The sequence below is a fragment of the Rhipicephalus microplus genome, chromosome 4, assembly GCF_043290135.1.
Source record: "Rhipicephalus microplus isolate Deutch F79 chromosome 4, USDA_Rmic, whole genome shotgun sequence".
NCBI classification, from domain to species: domain Eukaryota; kingdom Metazoa; phylum Arthropoda; class Arachnida; order Ixodida; family Ixodidae; genus Rhipicephalus; species Rhipicephalus microplus.
Window position 1 is genome coordinate 67,954,528 of NC_134703.1, and position 24,950 is coordinate 67,979,477.

Here is a 24,950-nt window from a genome sequence, read left to right on the forward strand (position 1 = left end):
ACGGTGTCCTAGTGCGTGGCCTAGCTACGCCGACCCGTCTCCCTTCGAAGCCAACGCGAGCGCCTTTGCCCTCGCTCGAGCAACCGGGCCCTTTGTTCCGGTGTCTCCGTGGATCACCTTTACCGCGGAGACGTGCTCGTGGCACCCTGTGTAGTACATTGTGCCCGTGGCGTGGATAAGCCTACTTGCTTTTCCGCCGCGCCTTTTTGCAACGGGCTGTACTGCGTTTGGTTGCCACAATAAAGTGTTGCGACTTGAGCAGTATCGTGTTTCCCGCCACGGGGACGGTTAACGCGTGCCCTGCGGCTCGCTAAGACCGGACCCACGCTGGTGGCCGTACTCCTTCGGGATACGTGTACACCACAAGCTTGTTTTCGTACTTATCCCTCCTTTAGGCCTGATACACAAACTTCTAACGCACATTGTCACACTTCTAACGCACATCATAGCCGTGGTGGAGCATATGAGCATATATGCATATTCGACAACGCTACTCATGCGTAGTTGTATATATCACCAGGAGATCATGCACTTTTATTTTTCTGCACGCCGCGTATACGCTGAGTACCCACTCACAGATAATCGCTTCGAATGTATTTTTACCTTGACTACAATGTCGGATCGTAAAGTTCCATCGACAATCGGTTACTGAAACTGGCCTACAACGAATACCAGTGTTTTCACAAACAGGACGCATCGCATTATTCACACTGCAGACATCACGCACAATATTCCCAGTTTCACCGTCCATAAAGATGAACCAATATTGTCAATGCCTTTCAACGCACACTACATGCCACAGTCAACACTGCACACTTTCGAAAAAGATGCCGCTGTTCCTCGCACAGGCCGCCACGTGTGTTCACTTCTAGTAGATAAACATCAGTAGATTTCATCACGCACTTTATCACACACCTAGACGTTCTCTGACACATGCCACAGCTAATGTTGCCACTGTGAGATGAAGATTAAGCTTTCAACAAGAAAAAAAAAAATTGCCCCAAGCACCGAGCGACTGCACTGCACTCAGCCACCGGCGGGAGTGTTTTGCCAACCACCGCCTTGCATGTGCACCGGTGACATCACGCTGTGACGTACTCCGGTAGAGGTGTATTGTTGAGGCTTCACATGCCAAAGCCACAATACGATTATAAGGGATGCCGCAGCAGATGGCTCTAGAAATTTCGACCATCTAGTGTTCTTTAATGTGCATCTAAATTTAAGTACAGTAAAGCCATCATATAACGAATTCCTCGATATAACGAAGTTTTTCTAGTCCCCACCATTATTCCACAGAAGCACATGTATTTGCGACCTATATAACAAAGTTACAGTGGAAGACATCCTTGATACATAAGTTTTCCCCCCGGACAATCCCAAAATTTTGTCACGAATTTTGTCGTTTTGGCGCGGGTATGCATCTTCCGACAAACTTCCCACGGTTTTCAATCCCACGGTATTCAGGTCGGCAGTCGAGCATCATAACCACTAGACAATCACAGTGGGTGGCTACGGCTATGAGCGTGCTGCCGCTCGAACTCAAGAAGCATGCAATAAATTCATAAAAGACGATTTACTGGAAACACACTGAAACGAGCTTGTAACGAAAGTTCACATGTGCTTTGGCGAAATGTCTCACCCGTCTTTTCGGAGTTTCCTGTTCGCCAGTTTTCTGATCATCTGCCGAATCCTAAAAGATACAAAGAAACAAACAATTCAAGTTAGTATAGTGAAACTTTCAGGCTTAGTTGAATTCAACAATGAGATAGAAGGTGCACTAAGGTTGTGAAGCAAGTTGCATTAAAAAACACTGTTTTCATGAATTCAATTTTTTTTTGTCTTGAGTCTTTCACAACTGCCAAGAGCAAAAAATTTATTTTCTACAGTCCCACAATTTCAATGACTTCAAGCATTATGCTGCCTACTTATCACAAAGACTTTTTTTTTTCTGTATACAGCAGGCCACTACATAGCCCCCATACGAGTAAGCAAAATAGAAATGAGTATAGTTAAAGGGGTACAGACACCATTTTTCGGAGGCTAGTTCGCACTATGATACAAATCTCCATACAGAGGCAGCTCTGAGCAAATGCAAGGATCGACGAATGCTACTATTTTATTTTGATATCGAAGTAAATCTTCCCGTGGCACCACCCTACAAACATAGGCACTAGCTTGACGTCGGGCTAGTTATGATGATGTCAGGCACCAAGACTTCTAAAATGGCCGCTTGTGTGTCACCAACGGCCGTGCAAATGGCATGATATTTTGCACGAACCGGTGGTGAGAAGCTCATACTATGCTGTAACGTCAGGGTACAGTAGGAACTGAAACTAACCTCCATATGCACATGTATTTGCGACTTCTATGTAACAAAGTAACCGCGAGCCACAACTTTGACATAACGAATTTTTCCCAGAAACAATATAGGAATTTCGCCCCGGATTTTGTCATTTTGGTACGAGCATGCAACTTCCGCAGGTGCCCAGTCGACGACTAAGCATGAAGAGGTGGCGGCACACTCTGTGCCCGCGTGGCCCAGCAACAACCAGGCAAGAGCAAGCACTCGTTATTGCACACGAGTTCACTTTGTCGATGCCTTTTGCTGCTTGTGGTTATTAAATATGTCAAGAGTGCTTTGCAATAGTAATTCCCATAATTTGACGCTTGGTGCGGTCCTACGATTTTGCTATGTCATAATTGTGCGCTAAAGGGACACTAAAGAAAAGCAATGACTTACTTTAGAATGATAAACCGCAGTCTGAGAACTTGCATTCGACATTTTTCACCATCGCAAATTCATTACTAATGGATACTAACAGGGAAAATCAAGGTCGAAGTTTCGTTTTTAAATTTCGCATCAAAATCTTCACGCAAGACGTAACAGAAAGAAAGTATATTTCATATTTTCGCAACATTGGCTTGATGAAATTTTCTGAAATTTGAAACTTCATATGCTAGATCTACGGCTTCAACAGTTCACAATGTACTGCAATTTTATCATTTATAAGCTACCTAGGACCCAGTAGAGGCCTTCAAAATTTATGAAATCACATTGTTTGGTGCGGGAACCTCGAGGTGGCGTCTCCCCTTTCATTTTCTTTTCGCGCATTCTCTCGCATATGACGTGTCGTGTCGTAGCGCTTGTGCGTCACCAAAACATTCAGAATTCCCGCTTGTGAGTCACGGACAGCCGTGCAAATGTCACGATATCTTGCTCGAACCGGTGATTAGAAGCTCATACCATGTTGTGACGTCACGGTACAGTAGGAACTGAAAGTGGTGCTCTTGGGACTGTGAAATTGAACTTTATTAATACACATAAAATCCTTTTGATCTTTTGTGTCCCTTTAAGGAGACTCCACCACTACATTAAAATTCTGTGGCATTCTTTTTACGAATGAGTTCTAAACGCCTGCACAGCTCTGTGGTGGAACGCCTGGGTGAAATTCCCCTCTAACCAATGCTTTATTATTTTTTTACTTGTATTTATCAAACTTTCCATCACTGACAACACTGTTTTTCACTCCCAACCATTATCCCCGACACACCGCCACCATTGAAATTCTGTGGAATGGACTCTCCAACCTTATCATGTTAATAGGTTACTATAGGTTGTCTTGTGAATGCTAGGCACGGTCCCTTTAAAGTTTTTCTTTGCTCTATGGCTGGACACGATGGTCCAAGAGGCTGTGAGGTTCGAAAACGTACCAAGTAGCGGCGGAATTTCGATAACAGTGCGCACAATTTATTAGGCCATTTCGTCACGAACCTCATACACATCTGCAGGCCACGATTACGACACGTTTCCAGATGTTGCATGCTTTCGTCACTGCATCCAAGATCAGGTTGCGCAAGGCATCTCAGAGGCAACATTTCGGCACATTTAGGTGCAATATCGTGCCTTATTAGGATGGTGCAGGAAATGTCGTTAGGCTCAATATGGCGCAAAAGTGGGAGAACTGAGAATAAAATTTGTGGATTTATCAACTCAATAAAAGTGTGCTGGCATGCTAGACACATGCACATTTTTAATGCCCTCGATAATTCGATAGTTTTGATGAACTTCGGCTTTAACGTGGCAAAGTAAACAAGTTTTTACAGTGACTAAAGATTTAAACTCTATAATCCTAATATTACAATCACCAAGATGCATTCGCAGGTCTACAGTGAATCACATGGTCAAGCCAATTTCATTCGTCCCTTCCATCCCACACTTTCATAAATACAAAGCAAGTAAAATGTTGGCACTCTACATAAACCAGGAAGGAAGAGATAGCATCCTACCTTTGATACTCTTTTGGTGGCCCTTTTCTTTACTGACTGTGCCTCTGGCTTCTTGAAAGGAAACATGAGAAAAAATTTAGTCATGTATAGTCCTCATACATGTACAGTAGACTCTCGCTAAACAGAACCTGAAGGGACAAGGAAAATGTGTTCCTCTTAACGGGAGTTCCGTTTACCAAGAGATGAATAACGGTGGATAATCTAAGCTAGGAACCGATCACGCTGTAGTAAGTTATTGTTCCATTTAGCCAGCAGTTCCGCTTAACAGATCCCAGTTTAGCGAGGGTCTACTGCGTAGCATGCACACACAAACACAGAGGCATCTACCCACAGAGGAAGGAAGAAAGCTGGAGGGTGGCTTTTATTAAGGTACCCACAGAAAATATACGCCCGCCTTAAGACAAGATTGTGTGAACACAGTAGATTGTCATATACTTGCATGCAATGACATTCTGCCGAGATGACCCAACAAAATGTGCAGCACCATGCTTTAGAAATAAACATGTGCTTCAAAATTCGAAGTTTATTCCAATGATGGTAATGCTTTTTCTTATTTGTGCTCGGTTTTGTTAATATTCATTAGCAGTGATGTGACTGGCTGACGCTATTTCAGAGCAGCCAAAAGTGTGTCTTCGAACAAGAAAAAAGACTTTTGGAGCAGCTAGAGGCGCACTGTCAAATAGAAAAATTTAGTTTAACACAGCTAAAGAGCCAAATAGGACAAAACTCAGCAGCATCCTGCAACCTTCCATGCACTTACCAGCTCGGACCACTTGCAACGTAACTGCCTATAGTGCAAAACCAGATACAAAGCGATCTTTCCTTACCCTAATGCATTCTCGCACAGAATTCTGTGTATATGCATAGATGTAATAGCACAGCCCCCAAGAAGACAGGCAGTGAGCTCACTTCTCAACAGCGGTGTGCCAGCCATAGAGAGAAAGCGATGTAGTTACAAAGGAGTCACTGAGCTAACTGATGAGTGGAGTGGGAAAAATGGGGGGGAAAAAAAGCTGCACTGTGCTCACTTTATGAGGAAGGGCTATCTGAGCACCATAAATACCTTTACTCCATTCACCTGCATCAAGTCACAGCACAGTTTTTTTTTCTTTGGTGTTATGGTGCACAAATATCAGGCATGTGACCTCAATTCCATCATCGGTGTTGTGCAGATACAAATTTGCGGTGCCGAATTATGCAGCTCACAAAAGCATGAGTAACTGGACAAAACGTGAAGTGTCCTGTGACTAGCACTAACAGCCCCTTCCAAATCTCGATACGCTTTCCTGCAGGGCACCAGTGTACTACGGTGAAGGTGGCTTAAGCAGCAGTCTCTTCACAGGTTAGAAGAGTAGCAAAAAAATTTTCTAACTGCTACACCCCCCCATCACCACTTCCTACACTTTTATATTTCTTTCACCGTGGGGTTAGGTGCCACTTCGACTCGCCGGCAAAGCGCGTTCGACCAGGTAAAGTAACGACGACGCACGTCCATTGGCCTGGCCACAGTATCGAATATCTATCTCTAGGACCGTAGCCTAGGCAACGGAAGTGTGAGACAAAAAAAAAAACAGAAAAAAGTTACATGTGCCACTAATAAGGCTGGCAACACCGGCGTTCGCGGCACGTCAAACTTGTTTGCACGAGAAAAATGTGGCATATGCTACTGGCTTTAATTCCTAACAAGCCACAGCCACGTTTTCAGGCTAGGAAGTTTACATTTGCCACAAAACATTGGTGGCTACAACAACGCATTTTTTTCTTGAAGTTCCGTCATCCTGCCGATAGGTATCCGCAACAGTCAGCGGATCGATGGGCACGCAGCGTTGTTACTTCATCTGGTCGATCGCGTCTCGCAAGCGTAGGGCGGGAGCCTATAATATCTCAAGTATATTCTAGGCCCTACAGTTAAAGCCTGCATGCTTTGACTGATGGCGCAAACTGCAGGTGGCCAACGTGGCCTGCATTTCTCGCTGAAATTAGCCTACATGAAAAAATTTTGAGCCCGGCTGGGCCTTTTGATGCAGTGTGGCGAAATTTCAGTGAATTTCAATCAAGGGTTTCGGCACAGCTCAGCACAACAATAGGGAATTGTGTCTAATTGGCACATTGTGCCTGTGTTCATGCAAACCTCGCTCATTTCACAAAAATGACACCAAATGTGAATATCACTCTGTATCAATGGCCCTAAATCATTCTGTATGATGATGGCATAACAATGAACTTGTGCATACAAGCAAGCACAGCAGCACGAACACACGCAGAAAAAAGGACATTTAAACAGCACAGGCACTATGCTCATCCTGTCAGCGTGTCTTTCTTTTGCGTTTCTTCCGCTGTGCTTGTCAATATAGATAAGATTTACACACACTAATCGAAACTTCTGTGCTGAATAGCATAACAACAGCTTCATGAAGTACTAAGTTCTTCACTTTCTATTTCTCAATTCTCACGCTTCTGTTTTGAAGTGAGGCACTGAGCTTAGAGTAGCATACTCAAAGTAACATGCATGCAGTAAGGCTAGTTGGTGCCTGCTGTCTTCTCAGGCATGAACTTGTAAGGCTCAGGAAGCATGTGAGGCACTGAGAATATGTTGAAGTGGGCACACACTAAATAAAAGTGGAGCAACCAAAATGGAGAGAGAAGTGAGGTTGGAGGGAAGGAGGCCAGCATGCATAGGTCGGCAGCAGCCAATGGGGCCTCACATTTTTTGATGGCTTTTCGTCAATGACCAATTCAGATTCCTCCTTCTCCTCCTCTTCTTCATTTTCGGGTGGTGGCGCATCCTGAACTTCTTTTTTCACTGCAGCTTTGCTGCCAGACCCCTGATGACAGGTGGGGACAATGTATTGACGGCCAGTGCTTTATTCCACAAGACATCACGACTCATGACTATTTCGTCACTATGGACAAATGTCATCATCCCACATTGAAAATTTCAGGAGGCCAGAAGCTGAAATGTGGGTCACAGCTGCTCGGAGCAAGCACATGACTATATTGCTCTGGAAACTATTTGGAGATCACTAAGTGCAAAAGTCAACATTCCTGTAGCTTTGCGAACAATCCTTCCGTAACATACACTCCTTAATCGTAACCAATTTAACCAAAGCAAACTTTGATTGCGGTTAACATAGCCCCTTAACCGTACTTGTCCTATCACTTAGCCCCAATGTCACCACAGACTGGCCCGCACTTGCAAACTTAGCTAATGTCATGCATATGAGCTTCAATGTTTGAACATACTTTGCAATGCTTACAATATACTTACAAAAACTACGTATGTACCATATTTGTTATAGCTGGATAAATTAATTTGCAGAAAAAAAGGAGGCAAGCTTTTACGCAATTTTAAGAAATAATCTGGCAGCTTGTAAAGCTGCCAGATTATTTCTGGCAGCTTACACATTATAATCTGTAAGGTTAAAAACAAATTAATGTAGCTGTGCACATGATACCAATATTATAGTAGTAATACAAAATAAGTTCTGTGTATGCAAAGCAAAACAGATTTGCAGAAGAGCTATTTTACTTACCCCTAAACCGGGTGGGGTGACAGTGGGATTGTTCTCTATTTCCCACAGACCTTCGTTGAAGAACTTCCTCTTTTGCTGTTGGCCGTACTTGTCCTTAAAATCCTTGTAGGCAAACAAGTCCTTTGGGCCAAGAGTCGCCCTAAGACATCAACAAACGGAATCAAACAGGGAACCAGTGCACATTCTACAAACAAGCTGACCAAATGAGTAGTACTTTATCATTACTGTCATAATCCCTTGCACAACATTTTGCAACATTCAATGAAACTAAGAATCGGAATGACAAAAAGTGTGCTTTCAATCAGGCCAGCATTCTCACATACAACTCAAACCTCGAAATGCCTGCCAATGAAACAATGATTCAATATGGCAAATTTCGTACTGAGTCTGTGTGCTCACAAGAAAAGGGACATCCACCTTTCAAGATTTAGTTTATGTTACAATCATTATCAGCACCGGTATATTGGGCTGGCCTGTAGTAATCACAATGCTTCTTAAGTGCCTCCTATACCTAGTTAATTACAGCAACTATATATAGCCACTTGTACTGCATTTCAGTGTACCACGGTGTTTGTGCATCCAAGTTGGTGCCACATGGCAAATCTACAGCCCCTCAAGGCACGCTGTTGATAAACGGTTTTCATTGCTAGTGACACAGAGTCTCATAGTCTTGCTTTGAGCATACAAAGTTTATGTGCCAGTCTGTGCAACTGCCTCCTGAGAAAGCAAACTGAGCAAGATGTGTATGGCCCCATGGTATGCTTTATACAAGAAAAAAAGGGTCAGTGAATGCTTTCAATACATTGAGCGAAGACCAGGTAAGCCCAGAAGATCACACAAGCTGTCAGAAGCTATCGCATCCCAGCCATAATCACTACTACTGGCTCGGTCGGCTGCCTCTGGTCATTTTCGGCATGAAATGGTGCCCATTTTGAATTCAACTTATGAAAACAGGCAAACCAAAATGCCTCTGCAGGTGCAAATACACTCAGAAAAACACAAAATAGAAATGCAAAGCATGCAATGTCACTACTACGACCTTTATTATTGAATAAGTAAAACGGTGGATAATAAAAGAGTGAATGAAGTTCAGTCTTCCTTCCCTTCAATACATTTTGCCCCAAAATGTAAGCACTGAAACACCAATACATAACTTGCACAGTTCCTGTCTATCGTCCGCCATCACCATGCTCACCAAGCACATACGTCTCAGTGACCACGCCATGTTCAAGTTCGTGCAACGGATCGTTTGGCGTACTGTGCATGTTTTGATGATTTGCCTTGTGTTCCTGACCGAGGAGAATCGTTCAGGACATTATGCAGCCTGCATCAAAGCTATGTTGACTGGAGAACTCGGGTCCTCCTCGTCTACAGAGTCCACAAATGAGCGAAACAACTTTACATGAGATTTAGAAACTTAACTTGCCCGTTATAAAATGACACTCGCACTCAAATAAATTGTTCAATATCCGGAAGTCCTTCCCATTTATATGCCCATAAGCCATATGCTCCGCTGCTCACACAGCTCTTTTGTGCGGTCGCGCGTGTTGGTGGTCACCCTTGGCAAACAGCACCTCTCCGCATCGTCTTTTTTTTTTTTAATCTGATTTACTCTTCGCATGCTGCAGTCAAATTTCCTGCAAATCGCCACTGCAGCCTACGGCGTTGACAGCAAATGCAAGAGCCGCACAACTTGACCCAATGCCTTCCGCTCCCATGTGCACGGCAATGGCAGCTCATACCGAGATTGTTCTTAGAGTTCCACGATGTAGTACTTGCCAGTTACGTATATGATGGGTCAGTTTGGTTGAAGAACAATCTTCAAGATTAGGCACAATGATTCTTCATTTCAAATATGCCCTGCAGTCAGCCTTCACTAATGAAAAATTCAGTAGGTCAAGGTGTGCAGCTTCAAGACGGTGTCGACGCCAAATATCTATTTTCTCGTCACTGCCTTCCAGGCCCTCTCCCATGCAAAGAGTGCTCTCTGCTGCACCAAAGGACAAAACTCCTCCATAGTGACCATTCAAGTCCTGCTGTCAGTCATTTTTTACTCAATTCATGTAGCTCAAGGAACATGAAAACACTAATATTTGTTAGAGCTTGTAATAGACACCTTTAATAGCATCACAAAACAAGCTTAGGTGGCTACTGTTTCAAAACAACACTTTCTATTGATTTGGCAAAGAGAGCAAAGAATTTACTATTACTGGAGAAATTAAGGGTTCAAGCTTGGACTCTCATGTGAATATACCAGTGTATATACCACAAATTGCAAAGTATTTGCTTTATGTATTTTAGGGAATTTCACCTTAGAGTGACAAGTTACAACATGAGTGGCCATTTCATCACAGCAGAAACAATTTTTTTTAAATACGGCTAGCTCAATGCACCTTTTTTTTTTATTGTCACCTCTTAGATGAACACTGAACCCTTAAAACCTGAACACTAGAACTTAATAAGAGCTGCACACGCAACATGAATACCACACGAGACATTTCTAATCGACCAGATTATCTGTCCTTGCAGAATTTTAAAATAAAAGTATTTTTGCTCAATTGCAATTTCATAAATCAGCAGAATAAACTGGATGCATGCATTCTACAAATATTGCACAAAACTTCTGGAATAAACCAAGTGCATGAAAAGTAAAAAGCTTACGTTTCATATGTGCCGTAGAAGAGTACTGAGTACTTTTGGGCTTTTGGCTTCGACTTATCTCCAATGCAGTCTTCGACCTATGTGGGAAGACAGCAATGCATTGCAATCAGACAACACGCTTATGCTGAACTTGTAGGTGCACCCTAAGACACAGTACAACCTTACAACCGAGCAAGGTTGCTCTCTCCCTTCTTTCTGCTCGTTTATAACATTAAGTAGAATTGCAATCAAGGATTTGTTTGGTGACAGGACTTTATCTACTTCATTCTTCTTATCTTTTTCTTTATCTACTTCTACACCCTTAAGGGGCAAGCTGTTAGCTGGGAAGAATAATATCACTGCACTTCACTAAAGCAGCCCTTCAAAAATACTGCTAATATACGGCGATTTCACATACTGTACCAGTATGATGGTCATTCAGTTTAGCTAGCAAAACCGGGGCGAAAACAGCATTAGACAAATGCCCAGCTTAAGCCTATCCATTTCTGTGTTACCTTTACAACTTTCCATCTCAACACTTAATTCTACCAAGCTGCAACTACAGTTAATACCCATGGTGTCTTTCTGATTTTAGCTAGTACCACTCGGCAACCAGCAAAAAAAGAAAACATGATGCAAAACTCCTCTCAAACAGGCTGGATGCACGTGACCACGTTCATAAAAGACCAACTTCTCAAACAACTTGCCCTGCTCAGCCTTCTTAGCCATCGAAAGATATGAGCACCATTATCCTCAACCTATCCTATGCCTAATGCAGGACAAAGGCTCTTCCCAAAAATTTGCAGTTCACATTGTGCTGCTGGAGCCAATTCTATTTTATGCTTGCAAACTTCATCAGCCTTGCAGCGTTTGGCTGCATTTCTCATCTTTTGGCATCTATTACACCGTTGAAGCTGCCTCTTCGAAGGATTGTGACTAACCCAGGTCCATTTCTTTCCATTGATGTGAACTACAACATCTATCTCTCCCTACTTGTTCTCAGACCCATGCTGCTGTCTTATCTCTCAATCCTATGCCTATCATTTCCCATACCATCATACACAGTGTGGTCCTTCTCAAGATTGTTTTAGAGTTTTTGTTGTCTTCAAACTTTTAGCTCAATATGCTGATAAAGCAAATATACAGCGATTACACACTTTTCACTTCAGGGAAAGCATTAAGTCACCTGTCACATTTTGGGAATGTCTTTCATACACCCTCTAGCCCATCACTATTCCCTTCAGTGAATTACGTTTTCATTAGCAGGCTTTCCTGTTAGTACTCACCTAGACGTGTGTATTCTTGCACATATTCAGGATTCCAGTTGCTCACAGTGAACTCTTCAGCTTTTGCCAGGATACTGAGCATTATCTCGGTTTTCAACACCCTCAGGTCTAGCCCTACTTTGGTTCTTTAAAGCAAAACTGCTATTTATCCAAATTGTATTGCTTTCACAGTTTTGGGCCTTAAATTGTATCATCAAACCAAAGATATAAGAATAAATAGACACCAAAACCAACCTCACATTTGCCGGTATCGAAACTGGATTGGCAAGTCGGATGTTGTGCGGAAGCAAAGCTAGCAGCCCTTTTATGTATTACACACATACACGTCTACCATGAAAGATCACACACACACACACACACACACACACCAAGAATGTCTCACAGAGAAATTTATAAATCTAACTAGTCTTGATGATCCCATGCCACAGCATGCAAGCCACAAATGTGCTTCACTAACTCTCCCGTGCACCACCGAACATGTCTTAATTTATAAAAGAAACGCACTTTGGGTGAAATATATGCACTTAAGACAAAACAATGTTACTGACAATGACTGCCATTAAACAGTGTGCATCTTTCAGTTGTAGTTGCTACACACTATCGATCTTTTCATACTTTAGTGATGTTGCCTCGTGAGCGCACACCATGAAGCCATGTATGCAAGGGAAGTTTTAAACATGCTACCGTCCGAATCGCAACTCCTGAATGTTAACCGATTCCTTCGATGCTTCAGGTTTCCTATGTTAGCAAGTAAAAAAGGTTGTGAAGCCAAGTACGATGCTATGAATTCAAGTGTTAAAGAGGCTGCTGTCTCCCAAAGAGAGCTCAGGCGGACCGGTTCAAATCGCACCAACGAATGCAACGTGCAGCAACAACACGGTTCCAACCTACGTGTTTCAAGCGACTTTTGAAGCCATGCTACGATCTGACAGTAAAGCATAGATTGTATGCCGGCTTTGTGGAGCTCTTAATGGAGGGCAGGCATTGCCGTAGCTTGCGTATTTATTGGCAGTTCCCTATAAGCAACGAACGCGGAGAAATCGGGCGAGAACCGGTAAAGAAAGAACAGGGGGGCTCGTCAGTAAACCGGGCTTCTACAATTAGTGCAACCGTGTTCTACTCGGGAAAATGGCCTGTCTACTGCCGCAGGGGTTAAATAAAATTGACAACCGCAAGCTCCGTTCAGTTGCTGCAATATAACGGAATCACTTACCCTAGCAGGCCACGGCGGGTACCCGCGTACCTTGGCGAACACGCGATCTCCAACGTTGAACGACATCGTAAACGGAAAAGAAGGGCGTCCACAACTGGACAAACGTGTGGCCGATCAATAACAAGCTTGTGTATATCACTAGCCACTACCCGAGAGTCGTGCTTCGTACCAGCGACTGCGCACCACAGCTACCGAGTGCGCGGCGCAGGTTCCCTGGTAGGCCTAATCCCGCTAAAATACAGGCGAGCAATTGACAACTCTAGCGTGGGAGAAGGCGCCAAGCCGGTAGGACAAACATTTTTTTTTTTTTTTAACGAACAGTCGCCGCAAACCAAATAAATGACGCCGCTTTTTTTTTTTTGCAAGTTACTTTTCCCAGTCGTTTTGTTGCGGCACTCCACCGCAGATTTTAAACGGGGAGGAGAGACTCGCACCGAGGACACGCTGAGCGCGCGCCATTGCAAACATTTAGCTTCGATGGTGATCGCACAATAACCCGAAGCTTCAAATAAGCTTGTGTCACTGCACAGCAACTTTCATGCGATCGAATCATTTCACACAATCTTTGTCATTCGTACAGATGGACTTTTTCAACCCAACAATGTTCCGTGCGCGTCGCTTTACCTAGAAGATAAGGCAGTTTAAGCTCTGCCTAAATACGATACGCTATTCTTAGAACTTAACTTGGCTAGCACACCGTGGCGGGTTAGCGTGTTACACATGCGCAGTGACGATCAACGCTAATGCTAAGCTCTGTCACTCCGTGTACCCACCCTACTCTGCTACGGTGTTCCAAATTGGCAGCTCTCCAAGTCGTTTAGACTTGTTGAAGGGTGTTTTTCAGTGCGAAGACCGTACACCAGTTCAAACAGAAGCACACAATAAACCAGACACAGTTGACGTGATGAAATGTTATATTTATAGCTTCTTTCAAATGGAAAGTGACAATATAAATACTTTGTACACCATCCGTATTAAACAGTCACTTTCTATGGCTTGTTTATTTCAGCACTGCAAAGAAACATTTCAACTGTTTCAAGGATCCAATGAAAAATTTACAAACATCCAACAGCATGCGAGTGCTGCTGATGTGATGAAACATGCAAGCCAGCTTGCAAGAGAGCTGTAGCGGCAAAAAGGAAAATGGCCACGCTCCCTTCCACCTGGCTTATTCAGTGTGCAGGCATGATAATACACAGCTTCTTCAGGATGGTCTCTTGCTGGAGTTTTACAGCTTCTGTACACCCCCCCCCCCCCCCCCCCAAGGCCGCTGCTTTAAATCCCTAGTCCCCACCCACTGTACACTCTCCGCACCGGACACCCTTCACGAGCGGACAGAAGGTGAAGTCCGGAAGCGTCGGAACGGGTGGTAGGGTGGCCGTGAACAGTCTTGGAGTTGGATGCAGTTTGTTGTACATTCGTAGCCAAGACCCAACAGCCAGTCCTCACATAACCTGTTTTGCTCAATGTCCACATTCTTTTCCAGCCAGACCTGGTGCCACTTGTTGAAGCTTTGGTGCATCCGCTGAGACACTTTCCGATGAGACTGCACAAATAAGCAAAGAAAGATTATCAGTGACACCTTGCTTAGATTATGCTGCAGTAGGAATCTACACACCATGTTGTCGCACCCGAGGTTCCGTAATGCTTTCTAAGTTCGTTACCCTTACCAAATCAAACTTTCACAGTATTTGAACAGCACGTCAAATTGAGCAATCAACAGTGAAATTTTTGAGGCAGCATATACTTTCTAGCATATAACCCACATCAAAAATGAAAAAAAAAAGATGGGCTTAAATATACAGTTGCAAGTTATACATGAATGTGCACTTCTAATTACTTTTTTTTCTGTGCAAGTTAAAGTAGCAGGTATTATGCAAGAAAATATGGTATGTGCAAAAATTCCAGCTGATGCATTTTTCCTAGAAAGAGCATTCAAAGGGGCCCTTGAAACACTTTTTTGAGTAACCATGAAATTAATTCACTGGAAAATCATATTGCCTCAAAAAATCAACGCTGGAAAAATTATAAGAATCTGTTCAGTACGAGTGGAGCTACAAAGGTTTGTCACACGCTACAATCACATTCTTTTTTCTCATTCTCTTTAAAATCTTTTGAATCGGTTCATTACGAGCTGAAAAGACAGTTTTTTTTTTAAGCGGCGCGAACAGAGGATGAGAGAAGGAGAGCTCGAAACACTTACAGCCTTCGGAAGCCAAATCTCTTTTCTACCCTCTCCAGCATCCGACCAAGAAGACACGTGTGCATGACGTGCCCCAACAAGCCAAACCCCCGTGCACGTGTTTTTTTTTTTTTTTGACCATTGTTTTGAGGTCTACTGCATGTTTCTGTGGGATGGTTTGGAAATGCTGGCTTAGACACGGTTAGAATACATGAGCACAATGAGTGCGCGAACGCGTAGGAGCTTTCCACAGTGGCCGCCTGCTCGATGCGCTAACCACGGGTACAGGAACGCATGCGTAACACCGGCAAAATAGCCCCGCATCGCGTTGCAATATTCCCGGGGGGGGGGGGGGGATGAAAAAAAAGAACGCTCACATTTCCTTATTGTCTCTTATTTATGCAGAGATTTATTATTCTTTTCAAGCAACAAATACATAAACTATGCATGCAATATTAAATTTTTGCCATGTCATGTGCCACTGTTGACAACGTTACAGCATATTCATCTACGTAGAGGACCAACGTCACTGCATTGCAGTGCATGTAGGGCCATTCATACGTGCACGTCATGCCCTCATTCTCTGGGCGGGCACCCACAAAAAGGAAGGGGGAGCAGCGTTCATCTAGAAATTTGACCCATTTCCGCAGCGCGTAGCATTGCAAATGTTGGCAGACGTGATCAACGCCTTATCTAGCAACATTTCACCGAAATAATTGAGCTTAAGTGCGATTGAGGTTATGTACGGAAATTCTCATTGCTGTCACTATCTTCTTGCAGAATCGTCGCAACGGTGCTGTCGCACTTGTAACTACCAGATCAGATAGCCACCTCCAAAATTAATTTTTCTTGTGGCTGATTACCTGTACGTGGACATGACGTACAAGACCAGTCATTGCCTCATCAAGGTGAAGGTTGTTTAATTATTACTTGTGCCTGTCACTGACTGCACTATTGAAAAAGTTCATTTCGACTTACTGACATTTGCGTTGGAATTATTGCTATTAGCGGTGCTCCCATGTGAAGTGAACATTACTACTTGTGACGCGGCGGTAGATCACCCCAGCACCTCACACAAACCATGATTTAGGACTACAAAATCCCTGGAGACTGTTGAGAAGAAACATGTACACATATGATCCGAGTATCCTGAAATTTTTGTAATCGTGTGGCAATACAATTTCATTTATTTTCCGAATATGATAGATTATTTGCAGATGCAGGTGCAACTTTCACGGTAAAGCGCAATGTATTTAATGAATCGGAATGATCCTAATTTCATTTGTGTTGCTTTGGCACACACACCGTATGTTCCCATCCCAGAGTGTCTATGCCTAGTTGTAATTATGTTAGCACCACTTGGCATATTTTCTTGTAGCACCCATTTCTTGGTGTACGCAACGAAAGCAACAATTTTCACAGTAAATCTACCATTTGAACGAGAGTCTGCGTATCCTAAGCTAAATTAGGCAAACTTTCAACAGCCTTGATAACTTTCACAGTAATGAAGCCTATCACTTTGTATCTTGAGAGGTTTACATGGCCCAAGTGAGGAGTAATCAGCAACATATAGCTAAAGAGCGGGTACGCGGCGGGCGCAGAGAAAGGAGACAAGCGGCGGCAAAAAGGCGTGTCCTTGCCGAGACGTCACATAGCCGCAACGGCAGCGACGCCATTGTTCGTTCTATGGAGTATGGAGGGATGACTACCACTGTAGCTCAGAGGTAGAGCATAAAACGTGTTATTCAAAAATCTTAGGTTCTGTTCCTGCTGGCAGCAAGTTATCTTTTGGTCTACTTTGCCTTCTTCATTTACATTGAAATAACTTCTAATAACATACCCTATACTCTACTTGGCATCATTGTCTGTTACTTCTTATTAAAATATTGTATCTAACAAAGAAAACAGGCCCTTCATTTAGATTTCTTTCTTTTGTACAGCACACTATAATTCGAACTTGAGAGGACCTTAGGGTTTTGTTTTAAAGGACTCCTGACACCAAATTTGGAAGCTTGAGATGCTTGTGCAAGAGTCCTGCCTGTGGGGACACTTCAGATCTATTATTAGTGACGAGCGTTGCCTTTAAGATATCTTCATTTGGCTTTGAAGTAAAGGGAAACAAAGTGCTCATCTGAGTTGTCAACACTGATCAAAATTTTCCTGGTTTGACATGGACGCCCTGCGTGAAGTTCCACGAGTAAAGGGAGTATTGTCGACATCAGCGACTTATTGGGACGCATACAATGTCCCTTCACCACTAGCAACCAGCAAGAACGATTGTTCGTCATCCCTCTCTCTACATCATTGCAGTGTGGCCAGGCATGTTGTCCGGCAACATGCCTGGCCACACTGCAGCAGGAGATGGCAAATGATCATGCTGGAGTGCAGATGGCGCCAAAACGACGAAGAGAAAACTGGAACTGATGGCAAAATTGAGATGAAGTTACAATGGCGCCTGAGAAAACCTTGACGCCGGAAGTGGATTCCCCGTTGATCGCGAAAAAAGAAAAGAACGGCAACAGTATTATCATCATGTTAAGCAGCCTTGCAGCGACACCATGAGGGGGTGACACAATCCCATCGTCGACAAAGGCGTAAGCCGCTCGACCAAGGCGTAATTCGGAGCGTCAAGTACGCCTACAGGGAGAGGTTGATCCAGCGTCTGCTGCTCAACCTCCGCCACGAGCGTCCCACCGACGTCAACTTGCGCATGGCTTTCGAGGTGGTGGCCGCAGCATGGGTTGTAGCATCCCCGTTGCCGATCGAAAACTGCTTCAAGCACGCGGGCTTCACCACCGCCGTGCAAGCATTGCGCTTCGGCCGCACCAGACGAATTTGGACGAAAGTGCACTTGACGATGAGAGTGGTGGCAGTGCAGTGCCTCTATCCCTGACCAACGCCTGGGAAAACTTCGAGCCATTGACATCAACATCCTAGATGAACTCACTGTTGATGCGTTTGTTGGCGCCGATGACGACGTAGTCGTGTACAAGGAAGTGACCGACGAGGCCATTATCGAAAGCGTGCGCGAAGCTGATGACACCGAGGACCAAGAAACACATGCGGAACCCGCGGGTTGTTTTAGATGCGCTGGACACCCTTCGCTTCTTCTTCGGCGTACATGACGATGACGTAGCAATGGACCACTATTTTCAGTGCGAAGGGAGAGCTTTGAAGTTGTTGCATGGTAAGGGTCGGCAAAGTAAGTTGACCGACTTCTGGCAATAAATTTATTCGTTCTGCAGGCCGTATCACTGCTTTTACGTCTCATACTCACGGCAACGAAAATCTCGTTAAAACTAAATTTTTTGGTTTCACCGGCGATTTCGTTATTGGGAGTTTTGACTGTACCATGAACATGCGTATCTGTAAAATGTCCACAATGAATACAGCTTGGAAGGTACTTCAAATTAATCTTGAAGTTTGCGTGAACAATCAACTTCCTGGTGCTACTGACACCCTCACATATTTGCCGTTTTTTCTTTTTTCCCCTGCCTTCGCATTGCAGAGCACTACGCAGGTTGGGAAATATATTTTCCACATACTGCAACTTGTGTCGCATGCATGCTGAAGTTTACTAAAAAAAGAGTTTTGCTCTCGTGAAGACAGAAATGTTAATACTCTCTCTCTCTTTTATTTATTACCTAATATGAACTTAACGAAGTGATGCAAGCACATCAATATGCCGAGACAACAGGGTCACATGGAAGTGCTGTCGAATGCCTTTTTTTTTCTCCTTAAAGCTAGGATATGTAGTGTAACATGAAACCATGCACTGGTGGTTTAGACACAGTTTCTCAATTGGTGCTATCATCTTATGCACCGAGAATTCGTGCCAAAGACCGAAGCAGGCAGCACAGAGTACTCCAACTAAGATGGCGGCAGTGCTGTTGTCGGAAACTGGCTGGCGCACACGCATATCATCCAGTGAGGTCGGTCTATTAGTACACGATGACATTACCGACACACTTAAATGAGACAAGTATTTTAGAACGAGGTACCCAAATAATTAAATCGCACGCCCACATAATTCAGCGAGCTGTTTCTGTGTCTGCACTCCTTACCTGCTGTGCTCGACGCAATGCCCGCCGGTTGTAGAGTTGACTTGAGCTGTTGACAACGAACACCATTTTAAACGAATTCAGGTTGAACTTGCACTGATTGTCCTCCACCACATCAGTTTTGCATGCACCAGCCGACACAGACGACGCAAGTGCAGCGCCGCCTATGGCTGCAGCAAAAGGCACCTCGTCATTGGTGCTCTCATCGTTGGTGCAAGGACTCTTATTGCAGGTGCCATTATTGTTGCCATTGCTATTAGCACTAGAAGCCAACTTCTTGGCTTCACTCTCCTGCTTCTTTACTTGCGGCCGGCGGGCTCGTACATTGCTGAAAAGAAATAAGAGAGAAAAAAAAGAATGAAGGAAAGGAATTTTTGAGAGCTCACAAGTTTAATGAAAACCAGCAGGTAGTGAAGCCAGGGAAAGCATAGTTGATGTTAACTGTACTGTCTTAAGTATATTGTAATAACTGGGATATAGATGAGCAGAAAAAGTGGGCAAAAAGACAACCCGCCGATGGCAGGGGCCAAACCTGCGGCCTTCGGATCACGTGCCTGATGCTCCCACCAACTCGGCCCAGTTGGGCGTGTAATCCGAGCGGCATGTTGTCTTTTCACCCACTTCGTTTTCTGCACATCTCTATTGCAATTATTACGATACAATGAAATATCGATAAAACGAATCTCATGGGACCGCTACAAATCATTTGTTATTTTGAAAAGTTGCTGCAGTGAAAGTACTAAGAGTTTTGCAAATGCGCAAGAAATCGTAAACGCAAACATGCAATTCACCTATCTGCGTTGCGTATACATTTGCAACCCCGTTACAGTCTGATAAGTGCGATAAAACAAAGAAAACATGAAATATTACGGAACAATTGAATGTTCACATTAGGCCCTCTCTTATACAATTTCAAAAAAAAAATTAACGTGGAAAATAAACGTTCGATCTGAATGCAGTGAAAATTGAGGCTTACAAGTCCATATGGAGGTGTGTTACTTAACAAAACTTATCGCATCAAGAAGCAATAACTTCCCGGGGTCATCACCCCGTGACGTGAGCAAGAAAGCTTCGCACAATACATTTCCAATAGATGTTTCACCTTCTTAATTATACCAGCATCGAGGAGTTGCTAGTGGCTAGTTGTGTTGGCAGGTGGGACCACAACACGAAGGTTGTGAAGGAATGGCGTGTCCTTCGAGTGGGATGCGCAGTTGTCCAAAAACAGCACACCACTGCGCCCCTTACATCCAGTCGTCTACCCACACCCGCCAAGGTAATGCAGGAAGCATTAAAAAACCTTGCAGGTCATCCACGGCTTCGCGTTATTACAAGGTAGATGAGGGATGTTCTGCAGGCATGTCAGGTTTTTGGATTTTACAATCATCTACGGCTTTATCATGTCGCTGCCGTTTTTGTTGCAAGAAAGCAACACATCTGTTCTGTTTTTGATGACCTTTCCACAGTGGCAGCACTCGCCTTTCATGCTAAACCATTTCCTAAATTGAACATGATAAAAAAAAAGGCCTAGTTCATCTGCATTGTAAATGTTGCATAAATCACAAGAATTGATTAGGGTGGGGAGCAGTGATAACCAGTAATCAATGGCGGCTCAATTCAAACTTTCTGCTTCCTCATTCACCTGTCCGTAGGAGATTCCAAGCCTCGCTCGAAAGCGACTTATCCAGTTGTTGGAGGCTGTGAAGTCATCAATGCCAAGAGCATCGGTAATTTTGAGTGCTCTCTTGTTAAGCAAGCTTCCATTAAAGTTGACTCCATAGGCCTGTGCTTGCTTAAACCACTTCAATAGCATCTCCTCCAGCTCCCCATGGCAAGCTCCATGGGCTTGCTTTATTGCGCCGCCAAATAATAAGGCATTCGTCTCAATCTCTTCTGGCTTCAACACTATGGTATTCATAGCAAGCGCAGGCAGTCCAAGTTCATTTGCCATGTTGATTCGCTCTCTCTTCGGGTTCCTGCCGACAACTGCTAAGATATTCAGCTTCTAATCGACAAGGGCTTGCGCTTCCTCATCGCCATGCTAGACACAAGTGTCTTGAATCGTGAACTATACTGAGCAACATGCAGTCTCGCACAGGGCCCGGCCTGCACATCCCTAAACCGTTCGGCATCAGTGTCAGAGCGGGCTCCATTGGCTGTGATATAAGTTACGTCGTTCTCAGCGTCGTGCCAACCACATGCACCATTGGCTGTGTCGCAAGTGACGTCATTTGTCTCGTTGCAGCAGTGGCACAGAGCACGCATGCATCAGTTTCTGTGGAGAGCCTCCACATGGGTAAGCCACGGACAACTACAGTAGGGCATCGACAGTGGAAACGTGAGAGAGCTCACATTCGCCAGGCCGATGGTGCAGTCCGGGCATGAAAACAGGCCCGGAAGCCCAAATGCCGGCAGAAACTGCATACCAATGATCCAACAGCCATAAGGGCCGCACTAAATTGCAAAAACAACTGTGCTACAAAAATAAATTTTTTTAAAACTGCTCGAAGACTGACAGCTCAGACGGTGTGTGTCGGAGGGAGGGGGTGACAATTGAAAGCAACAAAGAAACCGCTGTCACTGCGCGGCAGAAGTCTGCCACTTGGCCCTTCACAAACACGTAAAATGCTTTTTTTTTTTTTTTGCACACTCAATGAGATATTTGCCCACAGAATGTATCATACGACCGCAATTTGCCACAACGTCGAATGTTGCTGCTGAACAATCATATATTCCGGGAATGCATTAAGTGGTACGTATTAACACATAACTCTATGGGGGTATTTTTAGTTTTCGTGATTTCGAGCGTAAGAGTTGAGAAATCGTTTTAAGCAGGAGCGTATGAACGAGGTGCTACTGTATTTAAGGAAAAGCGCGATCTATCCCAATGTGGCCAGCTCAACTGCTGAAAGATGAACTCCTAAGAGTGCGCAGCGAAGTATCAGTGGTAAATACAGATTCCTCACGCTTATTCACACGCTGTTTCAAAGTAGTCATTGCTCTCATCGCTGTTTCCTTATCACAACAAATGGTATGGATCTAATCTGTCATCAGCTAAGCTCACCTGCATGCTTCGTCGTAGCAGTATGCATAGAGTTTGAGCGTTAGTGAAGCATGCACGGCTAATCATCGGCGACTTCATCCCATAGGTCACTCACGTAGCATTTTTCACTGCCTTTCACATAGCATTTTTCATTCCTTTCCTGCTGCTTCCAGAGCACATCTTGAACATTCAACCACCAACCAAATGGCTAGAAAACAGCCGTGTGACAAGCATGCAGGTAAAGCTGTTTGACGAAAACAAAGGCAATGACGGGGTGAAGCCTGATTTGATGAACAAGAGCCAGGCATTGATGATGGCTATAGGGCGGGTCATGGAGAAACACGCGGGTGTTCTGACGATGATGATAGTAGCAGCTACAGAGCTGGCTAATCTTTTCACAGCCGCGAGTAACTTTTTAAAAAACGCTATTCGTTATATTCGTGTTATGGAGATATAAAGATGATAAAGTTCGATACACTATTCTGAAAGATTCGGTATTTTGAAATTCGTAGTGGTGAAATATTTTTACACTATCCCAATGAAGCGGGATATTAAAAAAAATGCCACCCGCATATTCACACAGGAGAGAACTCGAGTAAATGCGTCGCAGAGTGGTGGAAGATTGCATGAATGTCGCGTAATTGGGTATGGTTTAGGAATGCTTAATTGTTATTTTGCACTAGCAGACGCTACCTGCTTCGGCCTTGCAAGGCGAGGGTGGGAGTAAACAGTTGGCACAAGATGCCACGAGATGCAAGCATCTGGCACAATACGCAAGACGCGAGCATGCACAGTGGATGTGTGGACATCGCTGCCGGTGCACGATGCATGACATCGTGCAACTAAGAAATGCTCTGCATTAAAAAGTCGTTCATCTGAAAAATCATTAGTGTGAGATTCACTATGAGATTAGGCTGTACACTTAAAACAGTACAGTTAACGTCCACTATACCTTCCATGGCTTAATTATCTGCTGGTTTTCATTAGTTAAAAAGAAAAAAAGAGAGAAGTGAGGCATTAAACCAAAAGTTATGGGCAAGGCTACAATGTAAACGTGGACACCACCTTTTAGAACCAAGCAACTAGTACCAGAAGAGGCCACACAAAGCTACTACAGAACCATCATGTTAGTAGAGTACACTGCAAAGAGCAAGCAAATGACACAGCACAAATGAACCTGGATGTGTTGAATACCATTACACTGCCATCTACTGCCTTCAGTTGTGGGAAACTGGAAACGGTGTTTTGGTGATACGATGTGGTGATACTGAGACCTTCCAAGATTATCATCTCATTTCAGAGAACGTAAAGTAATCGTCGCCTGATGAAACGGCTATAGAAATTTAGGAGGACACAAAAACATGAAGAGCTGCTCAACACAATAGCAACCGAATCAAGCATCACTATACTCATACCTCACCATAACCAATTGAAGGGGGTTCAGAAGGCTGGCAAAAGAATTTACTTCCTCAAAATGACATTTTAAATACATTAAAATAACATTTAAAATACACCAATTTCTATAAATATATAAACAGAAATTAAGCATTAGAGTTATATCTGTTCCTTTTAATTGAAGTTTAAGTAGTTATAGCAGATGCAGCATCATGTGTATATACAGTCGAGCATGCTTATAGCGAACCTGTGCGTGACGTGGCATTTGTTTGCTGTATCTCGAAGCTCGTAGTATAAAGTTGAGAGTGAAAGCACAGTTGCAAAAAAAAAGTTGCGAGTGAAAACACAAACTTTTTTTGCCCCAAAAAGTCAGTGATGCACGTGTTTCGAAGAGCAGAAGCGATAAGGGCGGTCTCGAGTTCATTTAGAACGGCAGGCTGCTCATTCGCCGAGGCCCGTGGCATGAGCTGCATGAGGCACTGCCTCCAAAGTTTCGTCGTTCTCGCAATCAGATTCCTCGAAATCGCTCTCCCGCGCACTTCATTCACAATGCCCCAATCCGTGCATGGTTCCGCAGTGTTGGCATTATCATCGGCCGTAATTAAACCGTCGCAACAGATGTCCTACCAGCTCTCCCAGGTCGGAGTAGATGCGCTGCCCCTAATTGCCGCCGCAGTTAGGAAGCTTCAGGCTCGGCATCGGGCCCGACTTCGACGAAGACGGCCTCGCGAAAACAGTTTCGCGCGCATGTAGTTGTCACCGTCGCCCACGAAATATTCACCATCTCCACAGCTGAATACCGGGACGCCCGAAGCGGCAAGTTGGCTGCCAGGTGGTCAACAGCTATGAGCAAGCGCTCCGCAACGAGGCACCTAACGCGCAGATTATGCTGAAGCCAAGCCGTCACACTTTTTACGTTTTCTTGAGCGGCAGGAAAAAGCGTGCTAGTCCTCCTTTCAGCCATCACGACCACACGCACACACCAAGAGCAAGCAAGACGTGCACACACGACACACATGCCAGAACGCGTGGAACAGCTCTGGACCCGTTTCCAGTCAGAAAACGAAACTAATTCGAGCCAGCGTGGCGGGCGTCGCGGAGAGGTGGAGACGGGCGAAGGGGTTATGATCAAGAGAGGAGAGCAGACTTGCGAGAGAAGGGCAAGAAGTTGCGATAAAGAGAGGGGGGGATGCTGCGGGAGGGCCACCTCGAAAACCAAAACACACGGGAGGGAGGCAGGTTGGGTAGCTTGTTTGAAAGGTCTGCGAAACTCGCACGCAGAAAAACTTGGAAAGAGTGCCTGCGCGCGC

At 44.3% G+C, this 24,950-nt stretch overlaps 2 protein-coding genes across 6 annotated transcripts in view; both read right to left on the reverse strand.

Moving 5' to 3' along the window:
• Window positions 1-13,182, reverse strand: part of LOC119172089 (uncharacterized) — a 78,299-nt gene extending 65,117 nt beyond the window's left edge. For 3 of the 4 annotated variants that reach the window (XM_037423073.2, XM_037423071.2, XM_037423075.2), the window contains exons 1-6: window positions 12,960-13,182; window positions 10,482-10,558; window positions 7,821-7,959; window positions 6,993-7,112; window positions 4,288-4,338; window positions 1,640-1,690 (exon numbers count right to left, since the gene is read on the reverse strand). In XM_037423073.2, the coding sequence (XP_037278970.2) occupies window positions 1,640-1,690; window positions 4,288-4,338; window positions 6,993-7,112; window positions 7,821-7,959; window positions 10,482-10,558; window positions 12,960-13,025 (504 nt within the window). In that variant the 5' untranslated portion in view covers window positions 13,026-13,182. The remainder of the gene's footprint in view (window positions 1-1,639; window positions 1,691-4,287; window positions 4,339-6,992; window positions 7,113-7,820; window positions 7,960-10,481; window positions 10,559-12,959) is intronic. The other variant, XM_037423072.2, reaches the window with a different exon arrangement.
• A 1,050-nt stretch (window positions 13,183-14,232) lies between these two features.
• Window positions 14,233-24,950, reverse strand: part of Sin3A (SIN3 transcription regulator family member A) — a 73,337-nt gene continuing 62,619 nt past the window's right edge. For both annotated transcript variants that reach the window (XM_037423076.2, XM_037423077.2), the window contains exons 19-20: window positions 19,206-19,530; window positions 14,233-14,505 (exon numbers count right to left, since the gene is read on the reverse strand). In XM_037423076.2, the coding sequence (XP_037278973.1) occupies window positions 14,284-14,505; window positions 19,206-19,530 (547 nt within the window). In that variant the 3' untranslated portion in view covers window positions 14,233-14,283. The remainder of the gene's footprint in view (window positions 14,506-19,205; window positions 19,531-24,950) is intronic.